Source organism: Mobula birostris, chromosome 10, assembly GCF_030028105.1.
Source record: "Mobula birostris isolate sMobBir1 chromosome 10, sMobBir1.hap1, whole genome shotgun sequence".
NCBI lineage: Eukaryota > Metazoa > Chordata > Chondrichthyes > Myliobatiformes > Myliobatidae > Mobula > Mobula birostris.
In genome coordinates, this window is record NC_092379.1 from 54254382 (window position 1) to 54267220 (window position 12839).

Below are 12839 nucleotides of genomic sequence, written 5' to 3' on the forward strand. Positions count from 1 at the left end.
AGGGGTTCCTAGGGAGTCTATCAGTGTTTACAGAGGTGTCGGGGAGGGGGTCAGCGTTCACAGAGTGTCCCGGGAACTGTGTCAGTATTCACAGGGATTCCCGCGAAGCATGTCGGTGTTTACAGGGGTTCCGGGGAGCATGTCGGTGTTTAGGGGGGGTCCCAGGGAGTGTGTCAGTGTTCACAGGGGTTCCCGGGGAGTGTATCAGTGTTCACAGGGGGTCCCGGGGTGTCTATCAGTGCTTACAGGGGTCTCGGGGAGTGGGTCAGTGTTCACAGCGTGTCCCGGGGAGTGTATCAGTGTTCACAAGGGTCCTGGGGAGTGTATCAGTGTTCACAGGGGGCCCTGTGGACTGTATCAGTGTTCACTGGGGATCCCAGGACGTGTACCAGTGTTTACAGGGGGTCCTGGGCAGTGTAACAGTGTTCACAGGGGGTCCCAGGGAGTGTATCAGTGTTCACAGGGGGTCCCGGGGAGTGAATCATTGTTCACAGGGGGGCCCAGGGAGTGTATCAGTGTTTACAAGGGGTCCCGGGGAGTGTATCCGTGTTTACAGTTGTCCTGGGGAGTGTGTCAGTGTTCACAGGGGGTCCTGGGGAGTGAGTCAGTGTTCACAGGGGGTCCCGGGGAGTGTATCAGCATTCATAGCGGGTCCCGGACAGAGTAACAGTGTTCACAGGGGGTCCCAGGGAGTGTATCAGTGTTCACAGGGGGTCCCGGGGAGTGTATCAGTGTTCACAGGGGGTCCCAGGTAGCATGTTGGTGTTCACAGGGGAGCTTGCGTAGCATGTCGGTGTTTACAGGGGTCCCGGGGAGTGTGTCGGTGTTTAGGGGGGGTCCCAGGGTGTGTGTCAGTGTTCACAGGGGGTCCTTCGGAGTGTATCAGTGTTTACAGGGGTCCCAGGAAGTGTATCAGTGTTTACAGGGGGTCCCGGGGAGTGAGTCAGTGTTCACAGGGGGTCCCGGGGAGTGTATCAGTGTTCACAGCGGGTCCCGGGGAGTGTATCAGTGTTCACAGGGGGCCCTGCGGAGTGTATCAGTGTTTACAGGGGGCCCTGCGGAGTGTATCAGTGTTCACAGGGGGTCCCGGGGAGTGTATCAGTGTTTACAGGGGGTCCCGGGGAGTGTATCAGTGTTCACAGGGGGCCCTGGGGAGTGTATCAGTGTTCACAGGGGGCCCTGGGGAGTGTATCAGTGTTTACAGGGGGTCCCGGAGAGTGTATCAGTGTTTACAGGGGGCCCTGGGGAGCGTATCAGTGTTTACAGGGGACCCTGGGGAATGTATCTGTGTTCACAGGGCGTCCCACGTAGCATGCTGGTGCTCACAGGGGTCCCGGAGAATGTATCAGTGTTTACAGGGGGTCCCGGGGAGTGTATTAGTGTTCACCGGGGGTCCCGGGTAGCATGTTGGTATTTACAGGGGGACCCGGGGAGTGTATCAGTGTTCACAGGGGTTCCCGGGGAGTCTATCAGTGTTTACAGAGGTGTCGGGGAGGGGGTCAGCGTTCACAGTGTGTCCCGGGAGCTGTGTCAGTATTCACAGGTGATCCCGCGAAGCATGTCGGTGTTTACTGGGGTTCCGGGGAGCATGTCGGTGTTTAGGGGGGGTCCCAGGGAGTGTATCAGTGTTCACAGGGGATCCCGGGGAGTGTATCAGTGTTCACAGGGGGTCCTGGGGAGTGTATCAGTGTTCACAGGGGATCCCGGGGAGTGTATCAGTGTTCACCGGGGGTCCTGGGGAGTGTATCAGTGACAACAGGGTGTCCTGGAGAGTTTATCAGTGTTGACAAGGGTCCTGGGGAGTGTATCAGTGTTCTCAGGGGGTTCCAGGAGTGTATCAGTGTTTACAGGGGGCCCTGCGGAGTGTATCAGTGTTTGTAGGGGGTCCCGGGGAGTGTATCAGTGTTTACAGGGGGTCCCGGGGAGTGTATCAGTGTTCACAGGGGGTCCTGGGGAGTGTATCAGTGTTTACAGGGGGTCCCGGAGTGTCTATCAGTGCTTACAGGGGTCCTGGGGAGTGTATCAGTGTTTATAGGGGATCCCAGGGAGTGTATCAGTGTTCACAGGGGGTCCTGGGGAGTGTATCAGTGTTCACAGCGGGTCCCGGGGAGTGTATCAGTGTTTACAGGGGGTCCTGGGGAGTGTATCAGTGTTTACAGGGAGTCCTGGGGAGTGTATCAGTGTTCACTGGGGGTCCTGGGGAGTGTGTCAGTGTTCACAGGGGGTCCCGGGGAGTGTATCAGTGTTTACAGGGGGTCCCGGGGAGTGTATCAGTGTTCACAGGGGGCCCTGGGGAGTGTATCAGTGTTCACAGGGGGCCCTGGGGAGTGTATCAGTGTTTACAGGGGGTCCCGGAGAGTGTATCAGTGTTTACAGGGGGCCCTGGGGAGTGTATCAGTGTTTACAGGGGACCCTGGGGAATGTATCTGTGTTCACAGGGCGTCCCACGTAGCATGCTGGTGCTCACAGGGGTCCCGGAGAATGTATCAGTGTTTACAGGGGGTCCCGGGGAGTGTATTAGTGTTCACCGGGGGTCCCGGGTAGCATGTTGGTATTTACAGGGGGACCCGGGGAGTGTATCAGTGTTCACAGGGGTTCCCGGGGAGTCTATCAGTGTTTACAGAGGTGTCGGGGAGGGGGTCAGCGTTCACAGTGTGTCCCGGGAGCTGTGTCAGTATTCACAGGTGATCCCGCGAAGCATGTCGGTGTTTACTGGGGTTCCGGGGAGCATGTCGGTGTTTAGGGGGGGTCCCAGGGAGTGTGTCAGTGTTCAGAGGGGGTCCCGGGGAGTGTATCAGTGTTCACAGGGGATCCCGGGGAGTGTATCAGTGTTCACAGGGGGTCCTGGGGAGTGTATCAGTGTTCACAGGGGATCCCGGGGAGTGTATCAGTGTTCACCGGGGGTCCTGGGGAGTGTATCAGTGACAACAGGGTGTCCTGGAGAGTTTATCAGTGTTGACAAGGGTCCTGGGGAGTGTATCAGTGTTCTCAGGGGGTTCCGGGAGTGTATCAGTGTTTACAGGGGGCCCTGCGGAGTGTATCAGTGTTTGTAGGGGGTCCCGGGGAGTGTATCAGTGTTTACAGGGGGTCCCGGGGAGTGTATCAGTGTTCACAGGGGGTCCTGGGGAGTGTATCAGTGTTTACAGGGGGTCCCGGAGTGTCTGTCAGTGCTTACAGGGGTCCTGGGGAGTGTATCAGTGTTTATAGGGGATCCCAGGGAGTGTATCAGTGTTCACAGGGGGTCCTGGGGAGTGTATCAGTGTTCACAGCGGGTCCCGGGGAGTGTATCAGTGTTTACAGGGGGTCCTGGGGAGTGTATCAGTGTTTACAGGGAGTCCTGGGGAGTGTATCAGTGTTCACTGGGGGTCCTGGGGAGTGTGTCAGTGTTCACAGGGGGTCCCGGGGAGTGTATCAGTGTTCACAGGGGATGCCGGGCAGTGTATCAGTGTTCACAGGGGGTCCCGGGGAGTGTATCAGTGTTCACAGTGGGTCCCGGGGAGTGTATCAGTGTTCACAGGGGGTCCCAGGTAGCATGTTGGTGCTTACAGGGTTCCCGGGGAGTGTGTTGGTGTTTACAGGGGGTTCCAGCGAGTGTATCGGTGTTCACAGGGGTCCCGGGGAGTGTATCAGTGTTCACAGGGGTCCCGGGGAGTGTATCAGTGTTTACAGGGGGTCCGGGGAGTATGATGGTGTTTACAGGGGTCCCGGGTAGCGCGTTGATGTGTACAGGGGTCCCGGGTAGCGTGTCTGTGTCTACAGGTGGTCCCGGGTAGCATGTCGGTGTGTACAGGTGGTCCCAGGTAGCGAGTTGGTGTGCACAGGGGGGTACCGGGTAGCGTGTTGGTGTGTACAGGCGTCTCGGGTAGCTAGATGTTATTTACAGGTGGTCCCAGGTAGCGTGTTGGTGTGTACAGGGCTCCCGGGTAGCATGTTGGTGTGTACAGGGTCTCCTGGGTAGCGTGTTGGTGTGTACAGGGTCTCCCGGGTAGCGTATTGGTGTGTACAGGGTCTCTCGGGTGGCGTGTTGGTGTGTACAGGGTCTCTTGGGTAGCGTGTTGGTGTGTACAGGGTCTCTCGGATAGCATGTTTTTGTTTACAGGGGGTCTCTAGTAGCATGTTGGCGTGTTCAGGGGGTCTTGTGTAGCATATCTGTGGTTACAGAGGGTCTCGTGGAGAGTGTTAATATTTGCAGGGATGGGGAGTTTGTCATTATTTACATGGGGATGGGGCAGTCCCATTTATCCTATGAATTATTTGAGTATTCCAGAATATTCAGAATTCTCTGTATTTGACAATATTTGCAGGGACCATTCCTGTAGCAAACTGAATTTGTTTGTTTCTGTTCCAGCAACTCTTTGCAAATCCTCGATTCTTCGTCAACTCATTCAGCACCACTGATATTGTGCAAGGGAGACTAGGTGAGTGTTCAACGTGTCAATAGCTCAGGGGATGTTAACAGAAACCAAATTTGTGACGGTTCTTTCATCTCAGATTTTTCTGCAGGTGTTCTGTTTCGCAGGGGCACAGTTTGGACGTACAGACTGCCTTTGTGTTCAAGGTGTGACAGGACTGATGTTGTGTGCTATCATCAGAGACTGGGATACAGTCATGCCTTTTTTCCCACATCACACAGAAATTGAAAACACAAAATCAAACCAGAGGCCAAATCTTTGCCTCAAAGCATGTTGATGAGCTGTTGAAGTTGGATTTACTGATGCACTGAGACAGATGTTGGTGAATATCTCAATCTTTAGCCAGAGTGTTAGGGAATTTCCTTTCCCACACAAGCCTCAGACCCAGGTATTCTTCAGCAGACTCTTTACTTATGCAACATGGAGAACCGTTTGTCTGGAGAGTCACAACTCCGCTTACACGCACCCTCTTTATGGTTGATTCTCACGGCTATGGCTTCTTTCAACATTTCCACACTTGGTATTGTTCGAAGCAAGCCGGGGGAAGAACACGTAGGTCTCGTGGTGTACAGTTGTAGGCTGGAGGGCAACATCACATAGTTGTACGTCTACAGCATTAGACCAAAGGGCAGTACCAGAGGCAGCCTCACAGCATGCAGCATTAGGACAAAGGGCAGCACCCTGGCATTTTTTGGCTTTTTTTGACACTGATCAACAGAAAAAAACTCTATTGTGTCAAAGCGAAAATATATCTCTACAAAGTGATCGAAATTAATTGCAAAGATGTAATCAATTATTTTGTGTTTTATAACTACTGTATTCAACTCCTTCAAGTCGGTGTTTAGTAGATGCACTTTCGGCAGCAATTATAAACTCAAGCCTATGTAGGTAGGTCTCTATCAGCTTTGCACATCTGAACACTGCAATTTTTCCCCATTCTTTTGTACAAAACTGCTCAAACTCTGTCAGATTGCATGGAGGTTGTGAGTGAACAGCCCTTTCCAAGTCCAGCCACAAATTCTCAATTGGATTGAGGTCTGGACCCTGACTTGGCTACACCAGGACATTAACTTTGTTATATTTAAGCTATTCCTGTGTATGCTTGGAGTCAATGTCTTGCTGGAAAACAAATCTTCTCCCAAGTCACAGTTCTCTTGCAGACTCCAGGATTTCCCTGTATTTTGCTGCATTCATTTTCCCCTCTATCTTCACAAGCCTTCCAGGATCTGCTGCAGTGAAGCATCCCCACAGCATGATGCAGCCACCACCATGCTTCATGGTAGGGATGGTGTGTTTTTGATGATGTGTGGTGCCTGGCTTACACCAAACATAGCATTTAATCTATGACCAAAAAGCTCAATTTTGGTTTCATCAGACCATAGAACCTTCTTCCAGCTGACTTCAGAGTCTCCCACATGCCTTCTGGCAAACTCCAACTGAGATTTTATGTGAGTTTCTTCCAACAGTGGCTTTTTCTTTGCAACTCTCCCATAAAGCTGCGACTGGTGAAGCACTCGGGCAGCAATCTCCCATCTCAGCCACTGAAGCTTGTAACGTCACCAGAGATGTCATAGGTCCCTTGGTGGCCTCGCTCTCTACCCCCTTAGATCGGAAGACCATAAGACATAGGAGCAGAATTAGGCCATTTAGCTCATCGAATCTGCTCTGCCATTCCATCATGGCTGATCCCAGATCTCAGTCAACCCCATACACCTGCCTTTTCGCCATATCCTTTCATGCCCTGACCAATCAGGAAATGATCAATTTTCACTTTAAATATACCCATGGACATGGCCCCCACAGTTGTCTATGGCAGAGCATTCCACCGATTCTCCACTCTCTGGCTAAAATAATTCCTGCTTACCTCTGTTCTAAAAGATCACCCCTCAATTTTGACACTGTGCCCCCCTAGTTATAGACATCACCACCATTGGAAATGTCCACTTCGCATCCACCTTATCTCATCCTTTCAACATTTTGTAGGTTTCAATGAGATCCCCTCACATTCTTCCAAATTCCAGTGAGTACAGGTCCAAACATTTCTCGTATGTGAACTCCCTCATTCCTCGAATCATCCTCATGAACCTCATCTGGACTGTCCAATGACAACATATCCTTTCTGAGATATGGGGCCCAAAACTGTTGACAATACTCCACGTGTGGTCTGACTAGGATCTTATAAAGCCTCAGCATTATCTTATTGTTTTTACATTCTATTCCCTTTGAAATAAATGCCAACATTGCATTTGCCTTCTTTACCGTAGACTCAACCTGTAAATTAACCTTCTGGGAGTCTTGCACGAGGACTCCTAAGTTCCCTTGTACCTCTGATGTTTGAATCTTCTCTCCATTTAGATAATAGTCTGCACTATTGTTCCTTTTACCAAAATGCATTATCATACATTTCCCAACACAGTATTCCATCTGCCACTTTTTTGCCCATTCTTCCAATTTGACAAAGTCCTGCTGCAATTGCATTGTTTCCTCAGCACTACCTACCCCTCCACCTATCTTTGTACCATCTGCAAACTTTGCCACAAAGCCATCAATTCCAGTATCTGAATCACTGACAAGCAATATGAAAAGCAGCAGTCCCAATACTGACCCCTGAAGAACACCTCTAGTGACCGACAGCCAACCAGAAAAGGTCTCCTTTATTTCCACTCACTATCTCCTGCCTGTCAGCCATTCCTCTATCCATGCCAGTATATTTCCAGTAACACCATAGGATTTTATCTTGTTAAGTTGCCTCATGTGAGGCACTTTATCAAATGTCTTCTGAAAATCCAATTAAATGACATCCACTGTCTCTCTTTTGTCCACCCTCCTTGTAACTCCCTTGAAAAATTCTAACAGATTTGTCAGGCAAGATTTCCCTTTACAGAAACCATGCTGACTTTGACTTATTTTAACTTTAGTCTCCAAGTATCTTGAAACCTCATCCTTAATAATGGACTCTAACATTTTCCCAACCGCTGAGGTTGGGATAACTGGCCTATAATTTCCTCTCTTTTGCATTCCTCCCTTCTTCAAGAGTGGAGTGGCATTTGCAGAGTGGCATTCTTGAAAGATCATGACCAATGCATCTGTTATCTCTTCAGCAACCTCTCTCAGGATTCTGGAATGTAGTCCCTCTGGTCCAGGTGACTTATCCACCTTTCAGTGTGCATAGCACTTTTTCCTTTGAAATAGCAATGGCACTCGCTGCTGCTCCCTGACACTCACGGACCTCTGGCACACTGCTAGTGTCTTACACAGTGAAGACAGATGCAAAGTACCCATTAAGTTCATCTGCCATTTCTTTGACCCCATTACTTCCTCATCAGCATCATTTTCCAGTGGTCCAATTTCAACTCTCACCTCCCTTTTACTCTTTATATAACTGAAAAAACTTTTGGTATCCTGCTGTATATTATTGGCTAGTTTGTCCTCATATTTCATGGCTTTTTAGCTGACTTTTGCTGGATTTTAAAAATTTCACAATCATCCAATTCCCCACTCACTTCTGCTACTTTATATGTGCTTTCCTTGGCTTTTATGCAGTTCTTAACTTCCCTTGTCAGCCATGGTTGCCTACCCCTACCATTTGTGACTGTCTTCTTCTGTGGGACATAACTACCCTACACCTTGTGAACTATTCCCAGAAATTTCAGCCATCATCCCCTCCAATCCACCTGGACAAGCTCCTCTCTCATCTGCTGTAATTCCCTTTATTCCATCGTGATTTATGCTTCTCAAATTGCAGTATGAGTTCAATCATATTATGATTACTGCCTCCTAAGGGTTCCTTACCTTAAGCTCCCTAATAAATTCTGGATTAAGCACAACAGCCAATCTAAGATAGCCTTTCTCCGAGTAGGCTTCAGCAAAAGCTGCTCTAAAAAGCCATCTCGTAGGCATTCAACAAATTCCCTCTCTTGCAATCTGACACCAACCTGATTTTTTCCAATCCCTTTGCACATTGAAGTTTCCTGTTACAATTGTGACATTACTCTTTCTTACATGCCCTTTTCCAGCTCCATTTCCGGCTCCCTTTGCAATCTCAACCGCTTCTTGCTTGGTCACTCAATTTGTGAGGATAGCCTGCTCTAGGCAGATCTGCAGCTGTGCTTTCCATTTCTTGATGATTGACTTAACTGTACTCCGAGGGATGTTTGGTGACTTGGAAATTTTCTTGTATCCATCTCCTGCCTTGTGCTTTTCAATAACTTTTTTTGTGAAGTTACTTGGAGTGTTCTTTTATCTTCCTGATGTAGTTTTTGCCAGGATACTGACTCACCAGCAGTTGGACCTTCCAGATACACATGTATTTTTACCACAATCGATTGAAACTCCTTGACTGCACACAGGTGATCTCCATTTAACTAATTATGTGACTTCAGAGCTGCTGTTCTCCACACCACTGTGGCAATGCATGGTTATTTGAGCTCCTGTCAGCTTGAACCAGGCTGGCCATTCTCCTCTGACTTCTGTCATTGACAAGATGATTTCATCCATAGAACTGCCACACTGGATGCTTTGTATTTTTCACGTCATTCTCTGTAAACTCTAGAGATTATTGTGTGTGAAGATCCCAGAAGATTAGCAATTTCTGAGATACTCAAACCATTGTCTGGCACCAACTCTACAGTCAAAATCACTTAGATCACATTACTTCCCTATTCTGATGTTTGGTCTTGACCACATCTGCATGCTTTTTATGCATTGAGTTGCTGCCACATGATTGGCTTATTAGATTTTGCATAAATATGCAGATGTACCAAAGAAAGTGACCACTGAGTGTAAATTATAGAAGAAAAACAACAATTAGAACAAAAAAGTCCCGAATACGAAGTGGTCAATGTGTTATTAATATTACTAAGGTAATAGAGCTGTGCAGGTTGGATCAAGAACCCGATAGTTGGATGGGTTCCTCGTGATGTGGAACTTAAGGCTTCTGTACCTCCTGCTCGACAGTAGCTGCAATATGTTTTGAATCTGTGGTGTCCCTGCCATGGGAACATGAGATGGTTCAATGGAGAGGGCATCCTGCAGATGATGGAATCCGAATCAAATCTGGAAGTGTTTGAAGAACTCAGGCGGTCCAGCAGCATCTGTGGATGGAGAAACCAGTCAATGTCTTTGTCAGGGACCCATTAGCAGACCTGGTGGCAATGTAGAGGAGGCTTCTGTATCTAACTTAGGATGCCCCTCCCCTAGAGTGTGTGATGGAAAAGTACAAAGAGAACTTTATAATTAATCAATTCTGCCCTGCCTTTGAGTGCCTAGTCACAGACTCAAAAGCAGAAGATACTCCACGACATTCCTTCGTCACAAAAGTATTGGATCTGAATTGAGATCATTGTCACAAAGCCAGGACACACTCAGCGCATCTGGCAGCACTTGGAGAGAGAATGAGAGGAAATAGTCCACTGTGTTGACCACAGTGCCCACCCAGCTAGTTCCATGACCTAGTCTGGCCCATATTCCTCTTAATCCCGCTCCCCATGTACATGCCAAATACCTTTGCAGTTCATGTCCCCTGCCAGTCCACTCCATAAACAGTCCACCATCTGGGTGAAAAAGTTGCTCCTCATCTTACTATGAACCCAATCTCTTCTCACCTTAAATCTATACCCTTTAGTTCTTCATTCTCCAACTCTAGGAAAAGGTCAGTGGGCTGAGAAATGGCAGATGGAGTTTAATACAAACAAGTGTGAGGTTTTGCACTTTGGAAGGACAAACCGAGGTAGAACATACAAGGTAAATGGTAAGGCACTGAGGAGTGCAGTAGAACAGAGGGATCTGGGAATACAGATACAAAATTCCCTAAAAGTGGCGTCAAAGGTAGATAAGGTCGTAAAGAGAGCTTTAGGTACATTGGCCTTTATAAATCAAAGTATTGAGTATAAGAGTTGGAATGTTATGGTGAGTTTGTATAAGGCATTGGTGAGGCGAATTTGGAGTATTGTGTTCAGTTTTGGTCACCAAATTACAGGAAGGATATTAATAAGGTTGAAAGAGTGCAGAGAAGGTTTACAAGGATGTTGCTGGGACTTGAGAAACTGAGTTACAGAGAAAGGTTGAATAGGTTAGGACTTTATTCCCTGGAGCGTAGAAGAATGAGGGAAGATTTGGCAGAGGTATATAAAATTATGATGGGTATAGATAGAGTGAATACAAGCAGGCTTTTTCAACTGAGGCTAGGGGAGAAAAAAAAACCAGAGGACATGGGTTAAGGGTGAAGGGGGAAAAGTTTAAAGGGAACATTAGGGGGGGCTTCTTCACACAGAGAGTGGTGGGAGTGTGGAATGAGCTGCCAGATGAAATGGTAAATGCAGGCTCACTTTTAACATTTAAGAAAAACTTGGACAGGTACATGGATGAAAGGTGTATGGAGGGATATGGTCTGGGTGCAAGTCGGTGGGACTAGGCAGAAAAATGGTTCAGCACAGACAAGAAGGGCCAAAAGGCCTGTTTCTGTGCTGTAATGTTCTATGGATCAATGATTCATGTCCATAAATTTGGAAAGTGGAAATGTTGGAAAACTGAGCAGTTTATATATTTTTTTTCAATTGGTCCCACGTATCCATGGGAACATTTCAATGCCAAGATTCTTTGTTCCCATCACAGGGGAGCACATTATTTATTTCTGTAGCTCCATTTACAACTTGAAAATATCTCAAACAGCTTCACAAGCATTGCTGTGGTCTGGAAGTATTGTCATTGTTGTAAATCAAGAATCTTTTACAGAGCAAGATGCTACAAACAGCACATTTTTGTCACAAAACACAAGACTGTGAATATGCAGAAATCCAGAGCAACACACCAAAGTGCTGGGGGAGCTCAGCAGGTCAGGCAGCATCTAGAGAAAGGAATCAACAGTTGACTTTTCGGCCAAGATTTTGTGTGTGTTTGTGGTGTTATTTAAGGGCTGGATTCCGGTGGAAGGGTTAGGGTGTCAACTGGAAGGGTTAGGGGTAGTATTTCCTGCATCCGAGGCTGTCTCTCTAACAATATAGCCCTCCTTCAGAAAAAAAAATAAAAGTGCTGAAAGCAGTCAGTCGGTCAGGCAGCATCAGTGGAGAAAGAAATAGAGTTAATGTTTCAGGTCAAAGGTTGATCACCCTGATGAAGATTAATTATGTTTCTCTCTCCCCAGATGCTGTCTGACCTGCTGAGCATTTCCAGCATATTTTGCTTTCATCTCAGATTTCTGGCATCTGTGGGTTTTTTTTTTTTACTTCCTGCATTCCCTCAGCACCACTCTCTTGGTCTCACTTAACATCCCCCATTCCTTAATATCCAAATCCCCATCGAGCTCTGCCATGAATGAACTCTGTGACTGTGGGGAAATATTCCAAAGACTGACCTCCTGTACATAGCCAGAGCACAGATCCATCCGCAGGCTGGGAATGACTAGGATCCATGTACCACAGGCCGTAGGGCGCAGTTCTAAAGAAAACTGGAAAATAAGCTGTATGAAAAGCTGTTAGACCACAAGATATAGCAGCGGAGTTAGGCCATGCAGTCCATTGAGTCTGTTCTGCCATTCCATCATAACTGATTTATTATCCCTCTCAACCCCTTTCTCTTGCCTTCTCCCCATAACCTTTGGCACATTAACTAATCAAAAACCTATTGTTACAAGAATCAACCCCTTAGTAATAATGATCAGAGAGAATCTGTAATTACCAACAAGAATAATGGAAGAGCGTGTGAATTTACACAACTGAATACCTCTTTGTACACTTGCTAAGTTTTCCTGACCCTCCATGGACAGTCAAAGAATAGAAAAGGTAATCGTAGTGAGAGGAGTCTATGCTGGCCATGTGTTCCTCGCAGTTCCACTCTGATCTCCACATGTCCGCAGGGTACTCCACATCTGTGATTGCTCCTCGTGGTCTCACTCTGATCTCCACATGTCCGCAGGGTACTCCACATCTGCGATGGTGGGTCTCTGGAGAGTATTATTGCTATATTTGCCTTTGAAGTGTCTGCTTTTATAGTCAATCCTCACCACTTCAAATATTTCATTTCAGTGTTATTGGATATGGGTTATCTGAGTGACTGATCACACCTTATTGGCTCTAGTCTGAGCTAGCACTCATTTGTTACCTTTTTTCCACAAGCGAAAACTGGTCATTATTGGCTCTTTGTTCTAGAAACATAGAAACCTATAGCACAATACACAAAGTTGTGCCGAACATGTCCCCATAGCCACACTCAGGTTGGAGGAACAACACCTTATATTCCGTCTGGGTAGCCTCCAACCTGATGGCATGAACATCGATTTCTCTAACTTCCGCTAAGGCCCCACCTCCCCCTCGTACCCCATCTGTTACTTATTTTTATGCACACATTCTTTCTCTCACTCTCCTTTTTCTCCCTCTGTCCCTCTGAATATACCTCTTGCCCATCCTCTGGGTCCCCCCCCCGTATTTCTTC

The 12839-nt window shown here is 47.6% G+C and overlaps 1 protein-coding gene across 1 annotated transcript in view; it reads left to right on the forward strand.

Annotated features, from left to right (window-relative positions):
• LOC140204044 (calpain-8-like) overlaps positions 1 to 12839 on the forward strand; it is a 205112-nt gene that overhangs the window by 71560 nt on the left and 120713 nt on the right. Inside the window, exon 2 of the mRNA XM_072270290.1 lies at positions 4349 to 4418. Within this exon, the coding sequence (XP_072126391.1) occupies positions 4349 to 4418 (70 nt within the window). The remainder of the gene's footprint in view (positions 1 to 4348; positions 4419 to 12839) is intronic.